Source organism: Triticum aestivum, chromosome 3B (assembly GCF_018294505.1).
Source record: "Triticum aestivum cultivar Chinese Spring chromosome 3B, IWGSC CS RefSeq v2.1, whole genome shotgun sequence".
NCBI classification, from domain to species: Eukaryota; Viridiplantae; Streptophyta; class Magnoliopsida; order Poales; family Poaceae; genus Triticum; species Triticum aestivum.
Genome location: NC_057801.1, coordinates 833,667,612 through 833,686,810, shown reverse-complemented (window position 1 = coordinate 833,686,810; position 19,199 = coordinate 833,667,612). Strand labels below are relative to the sequence as shown.

The 19,199-nt window shown below is 43.7% G+C and overlaps 2 protein-coding genes and 1 long non-coding RNA gene across 4 annotated transcripts; all 3 read left to right on the top strand.

Annotated features, from left to right (window-relative positions):
* The first annotated feature begins 3,761 nt into the window (after positions 1 to 3,761).
* Positions 3,762 to 9,573, top strand: LOC123072769 (cyclin-dependent kinase inhibitor 1C-like). Of its 2 annotated transcripts, none has more exons than XM_044496409.1 (4): positions 3,762 to 4,371; positions 4,495 to 4,614; positions 9,009 to 9,078; positions 9,391 to 9,573. In XM_044496409.1, exons 1-3 carry the CDS (start codon positions 4,107 to 4,109, stop codon positions 9,011 to 9,013), a joined length of 390 nt encoding a protein of 129 aa, XP_044352344.1. In that variant the 5' UTR covers positions 3,762 to 4,106; the 3' UTR covers positions 9,014 to 9,078; positions 9,391 to 9,573. The 2 variants fall into 2 exon arrangements, with proteins under 2 accessions (XP_044352344.1, XP_044352343.1); XM_044496408.1 differs by having other exon boundaries at positions 3,764 to 4,371; positions 9,009 to 9,073; positions 9,391 to 9,570.
* Positions 9,574 to 12,329: 2,756 nt separating this feature from the next.
* On the top strand, positions 12,330 to 13,400 carry LOC123072771 (uncharacterized). Its single transcript, XR_006435387.1, has 3 exons — positions 12,330 to 12,681; positions 12,969 to 13,192; positions 13,273 to 13,400. It is a non-coding gene; the product is annotated as an uncharacterized lncRNA (long non-coding RNA).
* Positions 13,401 to 13,519: 119 nt separating this feature from the next.
* Positions 13,520 to 17,911, top strand: LOC123072768 (putative disease resistance protein RGA4). The gene is made up of 2 exons (XM_044496407.1): positions 13,520 to 17,134; positions 17,518 to 17,911. Exon 1 carries the CDS (start codon positions 13,553 to 13,555, stop codon positions 17,093 to 17,095), a length of 3,543 nt encoding a protein of 1,180 aa, XP_044352342.1. The 5' UTR covers positions 13,520 to 13,552; the 3' UTR covers positions 17,096 to 17,134; positions 17,518 to 17,911.
* The last annotated feature ends 1,288 nt before the right edge of the window (positions 17,912 to 19,199 follow it).

Genomic DNA, 19,199 nt, shown 5'->3' with positions numbered 1-19,199 from the left:
TCCAACCTGACTACTTTGGATCTTCAATCAAATTTGAGGCTCTCGGAAGGTAACGAATTATGTAAGCCAATGAAAATCGGTATCCATGATTGCTATGTACTCCGTGTATAGCTTGAATGAAACAGAATCATGGATTTCCTCTTAACTTTTTTTTATTTTGCATATCATCGGGATCTCATAGAGGTTGATGGAACATACAATAATGAACTCTTGGTTTTCGATTTGTTAGTAAGGAACTGCTGATCCTATTTATTTGTACCAAGAACAACGAACATGTAAAATCTTGTGAACATTCTTTATTCTATTTGTAAATTGATTTGGTTCTTTCTACATGTGTGTACAATGTTCTCATTGAGGAGCAAGTAGGCGAAGCACATCCGCGGTGTGATACTCCAAGCTCCCATTAAATTGCATAGTTAATGATTTTTATTGAGCATGTCATAATATGTCCAATTACTTTCAACAAATTTTATTCGTATATGGTGATCTGTTGTAATGTACGGAAGATTTTTCATATATATCATGACTACTTTGTAAAGTTTGCTTACCGTTATTGTATGCCACCAGTTTCTGCTATCACTTGCAATTATTTTTTAGGTAATTTTCTGGACCAGTACACAGCCAGATTTTCGGGATTATAATTAATAACACCAGTGAGTTAATATGTTACTGAAACTGTTGGTACCTCATCTGGTTTTGTGGGGGTATATAATAAATGTGTTGTGTTTTAGAACTGTATTGCAACCATACTTGAAAAGCCATTTCTACATGTCAATACAACCTGCATTTCAGGCTTACTTGAAAAAACACCACACATACATATCAATATCAGGGCCTCAATTTGGAAACTGGTACATACGGTTCAAATTCTTTGTCCAATTTTGGTCTCTATCTTCTAGAAAAGCACAAGGGTTCACAATGCATCAACCAGCTTACTTGCAGTGACGATCAAGACTCCCAAAATGCCTTTTTTTTCATGGTGAAAAGATGCTCAGGCACACATCATTGTTAGTTTTTCTCATGCCATGCTTGGTCTGTAACTAAATTTGGAAAATTCATTGGATGTTCGGCAAGTGTGCAACCAAACTTGTATGACTCACGTACAAATAAATTATTCATAATGAAAATAAAATCATTGTATGTGTTTTAGAAATTATGTCATACTTATGGAAAAAGGATGTCTTCTTCTACCAGATAAAGAGGCGATAATGGTAAAAAATAATACTTTCTTTAGGCAGTCTCCATGTCTAGGAGGTTGGAACGTTGAGATATTAGAAATCATGCATTTGTATACAAGATTATTATAAACTAGCGGTGGCTCAAATGTGCTCCCCACGGAATATCGACTGATGAAGGAATGAGAATAGCGACATGAACTCCAGATTTCTATGATGTGTTTGTATTCGAATTAAGAAAAAGGTCAGATAATAAAAATTGTTCCGTGTCTTGATAAAGGTTTAAAGAAATACGGACAACAATGTACGCACATCACCACCACCACCACACAGACATGGATGGGTAACACAATCCTTCTAACCATTCAACTATCGGTTGGGTTCAATAACATTTTTTTAGTTGACAATAACATATTATTGTGTTTAATGGTCTGATTATCAATAAAAAAGATGTGTGTTAGCTGAGACATGCATAGTTCTTGCTTATTTTAACTCTGTGAGAAGTATCTTAATTTTTTTAAATGCCCATAGCAACGCATGGGCATTCTACTAGTTCACTATTAATTAATGAACAACATGCACCTGTCAAAGCACGAATGCTAACATAGTACTAGGTCAAATGTGCATGCCTATCCAAGGACATTCACCGACAATTATATCACAACTGCATAAAAATATATTTTTATGTTGGTACAAGGTACCATGCTAGAACAAGGGCTACTGAGTAATTATAGTGTGCTGGTTCACTCCATATCATGTACCACATCCGTTCAGTGTTACTCCCTCCGTTCCTAAATATTTGTCTTTCTAGACATTTCAAATGACTACTACATACGGATGTATGTAGACATATTTTAGAGTGTAGATTCACTCATTTTGCTCCGTATGTAGTCACCTGTTGAAATGCCTAGAAAGACAAGTATTTAGGAACGGAGGGAGTACATCGGAACTGGGTCAATTGAGTGCCAAATATATCTGAATGGTCATACTCGCCGAAGATGGAGCAGTAGGTGACTACCTATCGAATTCCCATTTCTGAGTTTTTCGCTTAGAGCTAGACCAGTGGATCTTCGGCTATTCTTGCTAGCATTTGGAAACTTGGTTATGAATCATGTGATTAGACTGAGTGTTTGTCTGGAATGGATAGCTTCAGCTGCAAAGAAGAAATGCAAGAAAAGCAAGGCCAAGTGAGTTCTATCATTCAATTAATTAATGTTCTTGTTTGGTTTGCTCCATTTTAAGAGCATATCATGCGTTTTATGTAGAAAGAAGAAGAACCCTCTTTAGCAGACAGATCCTCCGTTAGTCCCTGTTGATGAGCTTTTCCCTTCAGGAGATTTTCCTGAGGGTGAAATCCAGCAATACAAGGATGAGTAAGTTTTAGTCTATTTCAGTTTCTGCGGCAATGAAGTATTGGATGATAGGAGTACGGTGTTTTTTAACTTCATAAAACAAGCCAAACTAAAAATTGCATGCATGATCTTAACTTTTGAAAAATGATGCAAAATAATGTTTTGTTTCATTTATGGTTAAAGAAGCACTCTGCAAAATGATATTATCTTCACTTTGTAAATAAATGATGTTATTTCTTTTCAGTAATTTATATAGAACAACTAGTGAAGAAAAGAGAGAACTGGAACAACTACAAAAACCAATGTATAATTCTATTCGTCGGGCCGCAGAAGTTCATCGACAGGTTTAGAATGTTCTAGCATTGTCGGGTTTTGGATGCGTCATTTTCTTTGTGTTATTGATTACAACTCTACGGTGTGTAATATTTGTTTACAAGGTGCGTAAATACATGAGGAGCATGGTGAAGCCTGGAATGCTAATGGTTGAACTATGCGAAACTTTGGAAAACTTGGTTCGGAAACTTATCAAGGAGAACGGACTACAAGCGGGTATTGCCTTTCCAACAGGATGCTCCTTAAATTGATATGGTTTTCCTCTAGATGCTTCTATAGTACTGCTTCTCCTTCTTACATTGACGACTCTTTTTGGTGCTTAGGGCTGCAGCTCACTGGACTCCAAATTCTGGTGATAAAACTGTACTACAATATGATGACGTGATGAAGCTGGATTTTGGGACACATATAGATGGTATGTCTATTTTATTACTTTGTTCAGTCCTTTCTTCAATGATTTTCGGTGTATACTTTGTTCTCTTTTGTCCTTGCAAGTATGAATTCATGATATTTATAATTTCAAAGATTAACACAATAGTGTGTAATTATTCCCAGGGCACATAGTTTGATTCTGCATTTACTGTCGCATTTAATCCCATGTTTAATCCGTTGCTTCAGGCAACGAGAGATGCCACAAATACTGGAATCAAGGTAATTTCTACGCATTTTGTTTACTCGTAGAAGGCTAGGGTATATTTTAAGTAATAGTTTTTGTTAAAGCTGCTGCTTTTGATTACTCCCTCTGTTCCGAAATAATTGTCGGTGGAGAAAACTAGTACAAGTTTCGGCATGCTACGATTTTTTTGCGCTTTCCACTTTTACGCTCACGTCGGCACTCACTCGCTCCTCACTCATTGCTTTCTCTTCTCCCCGTCGCCTCTCTTCTCGCCAACCTCGCCGGCAACCACCTCGCCCACCTCGCCCACCTCGCCGGCAACCACCTCGCCCACCTCGCCCACCTCGCCGGCCACCATCTCTCCCCGTCGCCGCCATCTTTCTCCCGCCTCCACTCGCACCCCACAACACTCACATCCCACATCCGAGGTCAAAGCTTGGATTTTTGCACCGGCGGCGAGCTTCTGGGCGACGGAGGCGCTGGATCCGCGTGCGCCACCGCTTGATCTGCGTGCACCTGCTCTGGATCTGGCGACAGAGACGGTGGATGCGGTGCAGAGGTGAGCTTCTGGGCGACGGACGCACTTGACACAGTTGGTCGTTGCTGCCAGGAAGAAGAAGGGCAAAGGGGATGGCCGCCGACGCCGCGTACGCGAAGCTGGTGCTGCTCGCCTGCAACGGCGGCGTCGGCGTCCGCGCTGCACCTGCTGCAGTGAGGGGGGTTCGGCCGGGGCCGCGTCGTGGCCGGGCTCGTCTCCCCGCTCCCGCGCCACTCCACGCACCAACACCAGCGCCGCCTCCGCCGCGTGCTCGCCGTCGCCACCGAGCCCAGGCCCCCTCCCTCGCCGCCGGCCCCACGCACCGGCAGGACCAGGGCCAACACCATCCAGTCCACCGTAAGCCCCCTCCGCTCCGGCTTCTTGATTAATTACAGTACCTCTGACGATGACACGCGCTGACTGACTGACATGACACGCGCTGCGCTTTCTGCTCTGGGTGGACATGGATATGCTATGCAGAGGTTCGGGGACGTGTCCAAGGAGATCAAGCGGGTGCGGAAGCAGATGGAGGAGGACGAGCAGCTGGCCTCCCTCATGCGCGGCCTCCACGGCCAGAACCTCCGCGACGACAAGGCTGCAGTTAGTTGTACTCCTGTATCTCTGCATACTCCGTACTTAATTCAGTTTGGTTGCAGTACTTGTATCTCTCTGTATCTCTGATGTACTCTTGTCTCAGTTTGGTTGGAGTATATTCAGTTTGGTTGCAGTACTCTTGTCTCTGCATACTTAATTCTGTAGTTTCTCTCTGATGGTAGTAGTTGTATCTCTGCATACTTAATTCACTGAATTTCGTTGCAGTAGTTGATTCAAGTGAAAAGATTCAGTTAGTTTTCCAGTAGTTTTGCTGGAGTAATAAGGAAAAGTTGCAGTAGTTGTCAATGTTAACCTCGACGTATCTGCAGTTTCAGTCACTGCTTGCTACTCCTCCTTATAACTGCAGTTTAGTTGCTTCAGTCGCTGCTCATTTCTTCAGTAGCTAAATAAGTTCAGTTTAGTTTAGTTGAAGTGAGCTGCGTTCTTGCTGCGGCCTTGCGTATTTCATTTTGTTTAGTCTAGTCCTCTGATTTTAACACAAGCCTTCCTGAGTATCAAAAACTCCAGACCTTACTTCCAAACTTCAGCATTAAAATAAACTTTTTCCTCTCCTCTCCTATTCCACTCCACTCCTCTCTCTTCTATTCCACTCCTTTCCTCTCAACAAGTCATTTTCTTTAATTAATTAAAATGAAACTAAATGATTTTTTAATTAACTGAAACTTGTTTTTTAATTAAAACTAAATGATTTTTTCAGTAAATGAACTTGAGTTAACTAAAATTAAATGAATTGTAGCAGGAGTACCCTCCTTCTCTTGACTTCTCTTCTCTTTTCAGCAAGTGCAGCAACAGTATGAGTAGTTCTTGGAGTAGTGTAGTGTTTAGTGTAGACTTGCAAGTACTCCTCTCCTCTCCTACTACTCTCCTATCAGAGATTACTGTAAGTGTAGTACTGCTTGGAAAGATTAGTGACATCAGTATTTGTATTTTGGTGTAGTACTGCTTTAAGTGACCTTAGTTGGTTTAGTACTGCTTGGAGTAGCTTGCTGTAGAGATTTGTGTATTCAGCTTGGAGTTGTTAATACTCCTTTTCATCCAGTGCCAAAATACTCCTTTTAATGCAGGTTTTTTAAAATTAGGATTAGGAGTAGGATTAGTAGGAGCAGGACTAAAATTAAAAGAATGCCAATAAGCAAACTTGGCAGTATGGAAGCTTGTGAGTAACTTGACCAAAGAATGATGTTAAAGAGTAGCTTGGCATTAATTAAAGAAAAGTATCTTCTCTCTTCTTCTCTCTTCTTATCTCTCCTCTCTTCTCTCCTCTCTTCTCTTATCTTGTGTTAAAGTTAAATTAATTTTTTTCCTCTCCTCTCCTATTCCAGCCCACTCCTCTCCTCTTCTATTCCACTCCTTTCCTCTCATATTCCTCTCACATACTCTTCTCGAATTCACTCCTCTCCTCTCCTACTACTCTCCTATCAGCGAATGATCATACAAATGGAGTAGTAGAAATATACACATACAAATGGAGTATGGAGTAAAAAAATACATGGAGTAAAAATACAAGTGGAGACATACAAGTGGAGTTACACATACAAGTGGAGTTAGACATACTCCAACATACTCCACAAAAACAACGTACTCCAACATACTCAAATATGGATTATTACAGACATGACAAGCATCACTAGCATCACAAGCATCATCACTAGCATCACAACCTCATCACTAGCATCACAAGCATCATCACTGGCATCACAACCTCATCACTAGCATCAGAGCCTCATCGCAAGCATCACAAGCATCATCACTAGCATCACAGCCTCATCACTAGCATCAGAGCCTCATTGCAAGCATCACAAGCATCATCACTAGCATCACAACCTCACCGCAAGCGTCATCACAAGCTCATATTCCATTACTGAACCCTCTCCATTAGCTCTAAGTTGTATAATGCATTTGCGTAAACCTCTAGAGGGCATGATAATCTTGGAGGTAGTTGCCCAATCCCCTCAAGCCTTTCCTTGTTTACATGGGGTATTTTATACCCATTGCCCCCTGCATGGTTTAGGATCTCAATCATGCACGTCTGCAGAGTTAGGAAAATTCTGTTGAGCTTGTAAACATCATAGCCTTCAAATTCCTCCAAAACACCCTTAATAAGGTCTTGTAGTGTTTTAGGACTCAGACAATCTGTCAGGGATTGGAGCGAGTTGAAAAACCCAAGGTCAAGCACATTCAAATCAGGACTGTTGGGAGGCTGTTGTATTATTCTGATGTCAAGTCCAGTTTTTGCGACAGCTTCTAGAAATTCCTGATCATCTGGCAAGATATGGGGCTTAGCATTATCCTGCTGAATGTAGATGGTTTGTCCAGCATCGCCTTCAGGCCAAACAGCTTGTATTGCTGGCAAGACCTTCTCTATCAGGAACTCCCTCATCACTTTTCTGTCGACCTTTATTGATTTTGTCTCTATTGTACCTCTGGGCCTGTTGTCGCTTCTCCTTTGAGCAGGAACTTCTTTCACGAATGGCCAGATACCGATTTTCCCAGAGAAGGTCACGTTTCCTTCACTGTCCCACCTCGGCCTAGCAACGGCCGTCAAGAACATCACCTTTCCAATACAGTTGCCATGTATAGGCCTTGTAGGCTCTTCCTCCCCGTCCAGCAGATAATAGGTTCTATTCTTCTTGGTCATGTTGAACCACTTCTCGTCAATATGGACAACATTATGCATAGTCTTGAACTTAGGCCTTGGTGTTGCTGTTGTTGCCTCATCAAGCATCGACAAACAAAATTTCATCCTATCCTTCTTATTCTGGTCCTTTAGAGCTGGCTTCACGCAGTTTGTATGCCTCCTTATCAAGTTTAACATGAACTTTCTATGAAGTGTGGTAGGGCTACACCCCAGTTGCCAAGCAAGTGACCTAATGGTAGACCTTTTGTTTAATGGGATCGTTAGGATTTTTTCTAGATTAATGTCCTTAGGCTTTCTTCCAGAATTTCCTTTTTTTTGATTAGAAACATCCACCTCTTTACCTTCGCTAATTTGCCTCATTGCTTTTCTCCAAATTCTTTGTATACTCCAAACACCCACTCCGAAAAAATTTGCAATGTCTTGCTTGTCAGTTCCCAAAAAAGTGCCTCCTCTACTCATACACAGTGTATGCATTGCTACATAAGCAGCAAATTTTTGCTGGTCATTGAGGGTTTTATATTTCCTAGCAACTTGCCCAACACCTGCACCAAGACATACAACAGAGAAATGATTAAATGAAATGATCAAGTGATGAAGTGATGGAATGATCAAATGATGAAATGATGGAATGATCAACGGTAACTGTACCTGGATCTTGAACAATTTCATCTCCTTCCATTCGCTCTCCTGGATCTTGAACAATTTCATCTCCTTCCATTCGCTCTCCTGCATCTTCGTCCATTTCATCCACATCTTCTACAGGTGGAGTGAAGTTGAGATCTGGGAGATCCATTTTCTCCTGAAGATATGAATATGTAAGATGAAGTAGAAGTAGAAGTAGAAGTAGAAGTACAAGAAGAAGAAGAAGAAGAAGAAGTACATATAAATTCAGTCTGCTTATTGTCAAAGCAACAGTGACAATATTGTTATGGTCAATTGTTGTCTGTTTACTGTCAAAGCAAGAATTTGTTTCCTAGGTTAATGAAGCATTACCAGCCATAATTAGTTTCCTAGGTTAATGAAGAATTTGTGCGCGTTAGATCAGCGGATCTCTTAGTTGAATTCATATATAGAGAAGGGAGTGCCTGCTTGTATATATTTTACTGTTGCTACCATGCCAGACTAACAAACTTCCCAATATTGTGCCCTTCTGTACTGTTATTGAGAAAGTTCATGGTTACTGATCTGTAGGAGTATTCCAGATTTAGTGTAGGAGTAAAAATCAACTAAATCCTTTTCCAGTTAATTAAAATTAACTAAATTCTTGCTTCTCACTCCTTTTTCTCTTCTCTTACATTAGTTCAAGATCTTCTTCATTTAATTAGGAGTAGTGTAGGAGTAAAAGCTTGCAAAAAGACCAAATCAGATTTAGCACTTGCAGTAGTATGGCACTTGTACTAATATTTCTGTTTACTCCTATTAATATTGCTAGTGTTTAATTCTGTTAATATTGCTAGTGTTTACTCATTTCAATTAGTGCTAATGTTTACTCCATGTCAATATTACTTTTACTGTCATGGTCATCTTATTTGAACCTTAAGGGTTTGTGCACCTTATTTGAACTTTCAGAAACCAGCTTAATTTCCTTAGGTGAACTCATAATATGACAATTGTTTCAGAAACAACACCCTTTTCAGTACATCAATTCTGCCTTTTCTTGTCAAGAAACAACACCCTTTTCAGTACATCATCTGCAAATTTGATTCACTTAGTGTTACTCCTAACTGAATTCCTTTGATAGTGTGAAAGAAAGCGAACTTGAGCCAAGGTGATGGTGATGGAAATGAATGAAAGAAAGAGAAGCTGGTAAGGTGACCTACCTACCATTTTCAAACCAAGACTTTCTGTTTTGTGACTGGTCTTACTGTTTTGAAATTGTGCCCTGGCTGAATTTTCTCAACTGTAATTCTGTTGGTGGGGATGCTCAAGATACCGTAATTTTGTACCCACACCTAGCGACAATGTACATGTGCACACTACTCCATTACCAAAACATTTTGATATCCTCATTGACTGATTTCCTGAGTGAACGTTTCCAAAACTAGCAGATCATGATCTTGATATCGATATATTGCTAGTATTCCTGATTTCTTGATTGAAAAGTAACATGAACAATTTTGCAGGATGCCTACCACAAAGATGAGCAGAGAGCAGGGGAGTTCACTGGAATGGAGCCGCTGGTGGCCTGGCCGTAGCCGTGGAGGAGGTGGGGGCGGAGGAGGAGTTGAGCGCTGGCCAGGGTCAGGCGGGGCAGGAGGTGAGCGCTGGCCTGGAGGAGCCCGGCGGAGAAGCAGAGGCGACGAGGGGCCTGGCGGAGGGGCAAAGAGGAGCGCTGGCCTGGAGGAGCCTGGAGGAGGGGCAAAGAGGAGCGCTGGCCTGGAAGAGCCCGACGGAGGGGCGCTGGCCTGGAGGAGCCCGACGGAGGATGGAGGAGTCCTGGACTGGAGGGGTGCTGCCTCGCGGATGGAGGAGGAAGACGATCTGTTTTCAAACGAGGGGTATTTCTGTACTTTTGTGCGTTTTCACCTGGTCGGAGAGGAACTCCCAACGACAATTATTTCGGAACGGAGGGAGTATTTTGTTAGTCATGTAGATGGTTAAAGTTTGGGCCAAAGTATGAGAGGAAGAGGGCCTAAGAGCAACTACAGCCGGACCTCTCAAACCCGCCTCATACGCCCAAGCGGGCTGCCCGGCCACTGACCAGTCATGTTTTTTCGACCCAGACGGACGCCTCAAAGGGGCCTCAAACGCCCGGTCTGACCGGCACCCCCCATATTCGGACCCGGCCGATGCTGGCCCACCAGACCCCACTTATATTCGTCCCCATCCTCTTGCCGGAGCAAACCCTAGCCACTTCACTCCACTCCCCTCCACCATCCGAGCTCACCTCCAGCGGTTTCCGTCCTTCTCCGCCATGGCAGGCAGTGGATCGGACCCCGACCAATCTGTATCCGTCGATTGGGGTGTCATCCCGTGCGGGTTGGAGGAGCCAATGGCAGTCCGCATTGCACTTCGCCGCTCCCGGGAGGACAGCACCCGGCCGACGGACGGATCCGTCCGTCACGACGCCATAGTGTCGGCTCACCGGGCGCTTGGGCCCGCCGTGGGAAGGGGGAGGATAAGGGGCGCCGAAGCCCGTAACGCGGCGGAAATGGCGACGACGGAGGAGGCTGATGCAGCCACAGAGGAGGAAGCCACCCACGCCCGCATTTTGAAGAAACTGCAGCGGAGGAACACATGCGTCCTCGCCCGAGAGCAGAATTGGGCGGTCCGTGCCACGGCCGAACTGGCACTGAAGGAGAAGGAGGACAACGACGACAAGGACAGCTCCGACTCGATCCGTACTGTGTCTTCGACCGGTACTTTCGCGAGAAGGACGGCAAGGGCGCCGGGAAGGGCAAAGGCAGCCGTGGATGAACTCCACCATAGCCAAACATGCCAAATTTTGATAGTCCGATGGCATGTTTAGTGCAGTGTGATGGAGTAGCCCGATGATGCGTGTGCGTCGACGTAGTTGCATGAGTTTGTATGGATTTGAGTGGATTGTATTTTTTGATGTGTGTCTGTGGACACACCCGGACGACACGTCCGCGGAGATGTCAGATTTGGCAAGTCCAGCTGTAGATGCTCTAATAAATGAAGGAGGAACAACTACTCCACTACCTCTGGTTGCCTCCAGGCCCAGTTGAGTTACTTCTCAACTCCCAACCGTCCCGGTACGGACTCCTCCTCACTTATTGTTGCTCTGCAGCCGGCACACCCTCCCTACCCGGACGCGGATTTTTAGAGCACAGGCTCCTAGACACCTTCTATCCTCACCATCTATTGTAGCTTTGAGATTCGTGCTACACAACTAACTTACTACATGGAAACTTTCTCTTTTTTGTTTCTTCAAAACAAAACAACAAATGGACTTGCAACTTTCCAGAACAACAAAACATTCTTAGAACAATGTGGGATAAAACTTTCAGATTTTTTTGTCAAAGAAAAATATAGAAAATGAGATTTTTTTAATTAAAAAATCTTATTTTTAGTATTTATGATGCGCGAAAAAATCTGAAAGTTTTTTTCCACATTCTAGTAAGAATGTTCTCTTATGCTGAAAAGGTTTGAAGTTCATATGTTAAACTATATGGGAGAAACAAAAAAGAGAAATGTATTTGCACGAATCGCGATGTAGAAATAGATGGCTAGATAAGGGGGTGTCCATGAGCCTAAGCTCCACAGGATATTTTCCCTCCCTACTCCTCAATCAATTATTCAATCCCTCCCTACCACGTGCTGTGCTCTGCTGCCGCCGGACGGATCGGAGCGCCGCGGCTTCTCCAGGCACGGCGTGAGCCTCTCTGACCACCTCCTCCTCTCCAGGTTCAGCTCCAAGGGCTACGGCGCGAGCTGCTCAGGCGGCGCGTGAACCATAACGCGGCGCCGGCGCGACGCGGGTCTCTCCGACCTTCTCCTCTACAGGTTCAGCTGCAATGCACCCCATTTCGCTTCCGTTTCTCCTCAGAAGCATGCATCTGCAATCTTGCTCACACCCCATTTTTTTTCTCCACTCTCAACTGTAGCTCTGAATAATTCCCAGCCGTACTCCACTCTGAAGTCTGGCTCCCCGTGTTCTCCGGCACCCTCTCCAGATTCAGCGACAAGGATCTCATCTCACCGTGGGTGTGCTGAGGTACTCGCATTTGCTTCCACTTCTTCTTATATGCACCTGCACTGCACATCTAACTTGCTCACGCCACCATTTTCTCCTCCGCCACTCTTGTGCTTCTGCAGTTGTGTTTCTGCCTGTCCTGTCCTGTGAGTTCTGCACTGCACTGCGCTGTCAATTATGAGGTAGAACAAGTCGAGCTTGGTTGCAACCCTTCGTCCTGGTAATTTGCTTCTTGCCTTTCTTAGCCTGCTCTGGTGTGGATCTCTCACTCACATGCTCTGATCCATCTTAGTCAGAACACTTGGCCATTTTGTGTTTGAACGAAGGCTCAAGAAGACTTGGTCATTTAATAACCATTGTTTGTAAATTCTAAATTATGTTTCTGGTTTTGCAGTAATTACCACACCTGGTGTGGCAGATCTATCAAATTTGGTTGAGGGCTCCGTGCTTGCGTTTACTGTCTTGGATTTCATCGCTGTTTCGGTCCTTCATGAGGTCACCGCCACACCTTCATCTTGGTCACCATGGTTTCCTCTCTTTTCTCTCTTGTTATTTACTTCTTTTGATTTAGCTCAAGTGCATCTACTAACAACCAGTTAGTTTGCAGTACAACCTCCATCCGTCACAGCCAATTGACCCACACAAGCATAGCTCAACTGCAGCTCTGAATAATTCCATTCTCTGTTCTTAACTGCAGCTCTGACTTGACAGCCTGTCCAGATTCAGCGCCAAGGATCTCACTATGGGGTGCACTAAGGTACTTGCATTTGCTTCACTTCTCCTCACAAGCATTTGCACCTGCAAGTTTAGCTTTATTGGTCTTTGTCTGTGGTAAATTATTTTAGTCTGTGCTGGATCTCTTATTTCGTCCTGATTTTTTATTTTAGTCTGTGCTGGATCTCTTATTTCGTCCTGGTTTTTTATTTTAGTCTCTGTGCTGGATCTCTCACATGCTCTGGTCGACCTTACTTGGAACTTGGAACATTTGGCCGTTTGCTAACTACAGTTTGTACATTGTAAATTATCTTTCTGGTTCGCCGACAGATCTCTCAACAGTTTGGTAGCTCGGGAGATCTCTCTCAAGTTTTGCAGCTTGGGAGAGACCTCTGAAGTTTGATTGCTCGGGAGAACGCTTGTGTTGAGGTTGACAGCTCCGAGGCTGCCTTCACTCTCTTGGATTATATCATCGTTTTGGTCGCTCACGGGGCTGCCGTCAACGCCACAGTCTTCATATTGGTCTTTGCAGCATTGACAAATAACAACACCAGGTATGCTCCGTTTTCTCTCGTTATTTACCTCTTAAGTTCTAGCTCAAGTACACTCATTAACACCAAGCAATATTTTGCAGTTCAGCCTCATCAGTCACAATCAATTGATCCACACAAACATCCAGAAGATGGCTGAACTGCAGCTCTGATTCCCCGTGTTCTTTGACCTTCCTCTCCAGGTTCAGTGCCAAGGATCTCAGCGTGGGGTGTGCTAACGTACTCGTATTTCGCTTCCATTTCTCCATAGTAGCATTTGCAACTCCACGTCTAGCTTGCTCACGCCACCATTATCTTCTCCGCCCTGTGTGTGATTCTGCAGTCCTGGTTCTGCGGGTGCAGCTGGGAGCTCCTAGCATTCTGATGGCGGAGCTGGTGGCCACAATGGTGGTCGGGCCCCTGCTGTCCATTGTACAGGACAAGGTATCCAGCTACATCCTGGACAAGTACAATGTGATGGAGGGCATGGAGGAGCAGCACAGGGTGCTCAAGCGCAAGCTGCCGGCCATCCTGGACGTCATCGACGACGCCGAGCAGGTGGCGTCCAAGAGAGCCGGGGTCAAGGCTTGGCTCGAGGAGGTCAAGAGGGTGGCCTACGACGCGAATGAGGTCTTCGACGATTTCAATTACGAGGCGCTCCGTCGCGAGGCCAAGGAGAACGGGCACTACGGCGAGCTCGGCTTCAATGCAGTAAAGCTCTTTCCCACCCACAACCGTTACGCGTTCCGCGACAAGATGGGGAAGAAGCTATGCAGGATTGTGCAGGACATTGAGGTCCTGGTGGCTGAGATGAATGCCTTTGGATTTAAATATCAGCAACAAGTGCCGGCATCCATGCAGTGGAGGCAGACTGATCATGTTATCTTCGATCCAAAGAAAATCATTAGCAGATCGAGAGACCAAGATACTAAGGATATTGTTGGCGTGCTTCTTGGTCATGCTAGCAACAAAAATCTCATGGTCCTTCCCATCGTTAGTGTAGGGGGGCTAGGCAAGACCACCTTTGCGCAGCTCATTTACAATGAATCTGAAATTCAGAAGCATTTCGAGTTGATGATCTGGGTTTGTGTCTCTGACAACTTTGATGTGGATTCCCTAGCTAACAGTATTGTTGAAGCAGCAACTCCCAACAAAAGTACAGTTGACGCAGCAACTTCCAACAGTAGTACAGCTGAAGCAACTTCCAAAAAAAGGCCACTGGATAGGCTCCAAGAAGCACTAAGCGGGCGTAGATACCTCCTTGTATTGGATGACGTCTGGAACCGAGAGTATGATAAGTGGGAAAAGCTCAAGCGCCACCTTATACATGATGCAAAGGGTTGTGTGGTTTTGACAACTACTCGTGATGAAGGAGTTGCAAAAATAATGGGTACAGTTAAAGCCTATAATCTCGCAGCTTTGAAGGATAACTTCATACATGAAATTATTGAGACAAGAGCATTCAGTTTGCAGAATGAAGAAGAAAGGCCTGTCGTGCTTGTTAATATGGTTGGTGAGATTGTGAAGAGATGTCGTGGTTCTCCTTTGGCCGCAACAGCACTCGGCTCTGTGTTGCGTGCAAAGACAAGCGAAGAGGAGTGGAAGGATATATCACTCAGAAGCAACATTTGCACTGAGGACTCTGGCATTTTACCAACACTCAAGCTCAGCTACAATGAATTATCATCGCAGATGAAGCGGTGTTTTGCTTTTTGTGCTGTGTTTCCCAAGGATTATGAGATTGATGTGGACAAGCTGATCCAACTATGGATCGCGCATGGCTTTATCGAGGACCAAAAAGAAGTTCGTGCTGAAACCATTGGCAAGCGGATTTTCAGTGAGCTGGCCTCAAGGTCATTCTTTGTGGATGTGAAGCAAGTCCGAGTTTCATTTAACGAGCGCCGGCGGTGGCATAATTATTCCAAAAATACATGTAAAGTCCACGATCTGATGCATGATGTTGCACTATCTACAATGGAAAAAGAATGTGCTCTCACACCCAAGGAACCAAGTCGGATTGAGTGGCTTCCAGAAACAGCTCGGCACTTACTTTTGCCTTATGAAAATCCAGATATTATTTTGAATGATTCTCTCGCGAGAAGATCTCCGGCTATCCAGACACTTCTGTGTGATGTTTATATGGATCATCCGTTGCAACATTTATCAAAATACAGCTCTTTGAAGGCATTACAACTCCGTACATGGAGTAGGTCATTCCCCTTGAAATCAAAGCATCTGCATCACCTAAGGTATCTTGTTCTTTCAGGAAGTTGTATTGAAGCACTTCCTGAAGATGTAAGCATTCTATACAACCTGCAAACATTAAACGTCTCTGGCTGCCGCAGACTTTGTCGGCTCCCAAGGCAAACGAAGTATATGAATGCCCTTCGTCACCTCTACACTCATGGTTGTCCAAAGATGAGGAGCATGCCTGGTGACCTCCGAAAACTCATGTCACTACAAACACTTACATGTTTTGTAGCAGGTCCTACTGGCTCTGAGTCTGAGTGCAGTGGTGTTGGAGAGTTGCAACAGTTAAACCTTGGTGGTGAGCTACAGCTGCATCAACTAGAGAATGTGACAGAAGAAGATGCAAAAGCAGCAAATCTCAAAAACAAGAAGGAACTTCAAGAAATGTCACTAAAATGGACCGTTGGTGGTAGGGATGATGCAAGAGTGCTCGAGGGTCTCAAACCTCATGATGAGCTGCAGGCTATAAAGATAGAATCCTATGGAGGCACCACCTTTCCAACATGGATGGCTATCTTGCTAAAGATGGTTGAGATCCATCTTTCCGGTTGTAAAAAACTTCAATGGTTATTCAGTTGTGGTACATCCTTCACTTTTCCAAATCTGAAGGTGTTTACCCTACAAGATCTGGAATGTTTGGAACGTTTGTGTGAAATAACAGATAAGGAACAAGATGAAGAGATAATATTTCCTCGCCTTGAGAAGCTGTGTGTTATAGGTTGTCCAAAGCTGACAATGAAAGCTAAAGCACCAAAGCTGACTGGGTTAGACTTCGAGGGAGTTGAGGAAGAGATATTCCTGTGGGTAGCTAGATATATGACTTCATTGACAACTTTGAATCTGCAGAATCGTAAAGACACAGAAACAACTTCGGTGGCAATGGCGGAAGTGTCTGATCTTAGTTTGGCACAAATGGTGGAGGTCAAGGAAAGATGGAACCATCATGATTTCCCTTTTGCAAAGTTGAGCTTAAATGGCTTAAAGTTAGGTGTGACCGAGCTATGTGCATGTTTTGTGCGGCTTCAATGGTTGGACATCAATGATTGTGATGCGCTTGTCCATTGGCCAGAGAAAGAGTTCCAAAGCTTGGTATCCTTGAGGAATCTGGAGATTGCAGACTGCAAACAACTGGTTGGGTACGCACAAGCTCCTGCAGCTGAGCCATCAACAGCATCCTCAAGTCAGCTCCTGCCACGTCTTGAGTTTGTCCGGATAAGTGGTTGTGAGAGCATGGTAGAGGTCTTCAAACTCCCTGCATCCTTGAGGAAAATGGAAGTTGATGATTGCACTAAGCTCAAGTCCATGTTCAGCAGGAGTCTGCAGCAGGGACAATCAGCATCATCGATTCTTCAAGGGTCACCTGTACATTCTTCAAGGGTGGAACAGTTTCCCTTTCCATGTTTAGAAGAGATATTCATATCTGCTTGTGACAGCTTAACAGGGGTCCTCCATCTTCCCCCATCCCTCAAGAAAATTACAGTTTATGACTGCTGCGAGTTGAGATCAGCGGAATCTCACTCGGGAGAGTTCCCATCATTGGAGAGCCTCGAGATTGGAAATTGCGAAACCCTGTCATCCCTACCGGATGGGTCGCAATCATACTCATCTCTTGAGTGTCTTACAATTGAAAACTGTCCTGGTATAAAGAGGCTCCCAACATGCCTGCAGCACGTCTAAGCAGCCTAAGGTACAAAAGTGTAGATGCCCGCTATCAAGGTATGTGCGCACTTGTCAGTTTCTTTGTCTATAAGTTTGTCACGTTTCAGCAACAAATTGGGACATCCTTCCAGATATAGTACTACTTCAATTGCTCTAGTCAGGTAGATAAGTCGTAATTAAACAAGGAGGCTCTCTGTTTTTTTTTTTTTTTTTGGTGAGGGGCTGCGTTACATACACATGTACACTTACTAGAGAATATATTTAATAAAGTACGTAGTTAGATAATGGTAGCAGCACACAAGAAAGATAATGGAAACAGCATGACGACAACCAAAATTGGAGTTTACATCTATATTCTTTTTCATTCCTTCACTGCATTAGTGTAATCTCTGATGCTGCATTACTTCTTATGAGTTTCCTGTGACATCATTTGTGAACAGAGACTAGTCTTGTGAAGCCCAAGACATGGAGAAATATAATCCGCTTAGATTGGTGAGATGTCATGATGTCTCACGCCATCACTATGGGAAGCTACGACCAATCAGCAGCAGGGTCTATATCTAGAGTTTTTTTTCAATAGTCACTGTATCACCAACTGCATGTGTGGACTGTAAGAGCAAATGCCGTTTGGTCATTTTGTTCGTCCGTAGGGACTCTTTGAGCACAGTTTAGTCAGGAGTGAATTTCCATCTTTCATAGTAGGAAACAGAGCAAGTACTACCAAACTGTAGTGTATACTCTGCTTTCAGGTCAGCATCAGGAAAGGATGTGGCTAAAGCTAGATACTTGAGCCTTGTTCAAGTTTTTGGAAAGAGAGTTTAAGGAGCCTCTGAAGATTCATACATCCCGAAATAGGGTAGGGTAGAATCCTTTTGATCTATCAAGTTGTGCAACTCATGTGTATACCTTATTTGATGGAATGAGATCTCCCTTTCTCGCAAGAAATAAGAAGAACCATGAATTGTTGTAATTTTAAAAAGAAGAAGTGTTCACCCAGGCGGAGTCAGGATATATATATTGAACTTGTCAGGAGAAAGAGCATGGATGAATGACGCCGCGACAACTTTTGCTAACCGCGTCGACTTGGTGACGGCGATCGGGAAGGTAGAGTTTCATCACTGCCCTCGTCGGGCAAATGGCTTAGCACATCATATTGTAAAGTTTAGCTTTGAGTTGACATCGTCTTGTAACTAGGCCGATGAGCTTCCAGACTTTATTCTCTAGAAAATTATGGACGATATGACTATTACTCCCTCCGTTCTAAATTACTTGACTTTCATTTATCTAGATACGAATGTATCTATACTTGTTTAGTGTCTAAATACATTCGTGTATAGAAAAATGGAGGTCAATTAATTTGGAACGGAGGGAGTATATCTGAGTAATAAAGCTAGTCACAATGGTCTTCCTTTAATTAAAAAGAGAAAAAAGAATTAAATAAATATTCAACATATGGCAATTTTTTTTCTTATTTTTTTGAGCTTAACTTTTTTTAAGCAAAGTTTGTATTAAAAAAGGCTTTTTTATAAATAACATATGAGGATTTAGAAGGGCCAGCCCATTTTGTGGCATCAGTGCTACAATTAAGGAAGGACCCAATTAAGGAAAATGTTTAAATTCATCCGACTTATTTCTCCGTCAGGCAAACCTCCTCCCCCAGCTGCCACGTGCCCCTGTGGCCCAGCACGCCCGTCTCTATCCTTTCCCTCCAGGAAACCATCACGAGCCATCCATCCCATCTTATCCACTCGGGCTCTCTTCTTCCTCAACCCAAGCATACAGCCACCACCTGGTTGGTGGAGTGCTTGAAAAGACTGAAATTAAGACAGACCACCTAGAAATTAAAGGCTCATTTGTACTTCCTCCGTCCGGAAATACTTGTCATCAAAATGAATAAAAGGGGATGTATCTAGATGTATTTTAGTTCTAGATACAACATCCCTTTTTGTTCATTTTGACGACAAGTATTTTCGGACGGAGGGAGTACTATATTACCAAGTGCATGTATGTGTGAGCTGCTACTCCCTTTATAAGAGCAAATGGCATTCATCGTTTTGAGCACAGTTTAGTAGGTAGTAAGTTTTCATGTGACATTTTAGGAAACAGAGCAAGTGGTATCAAA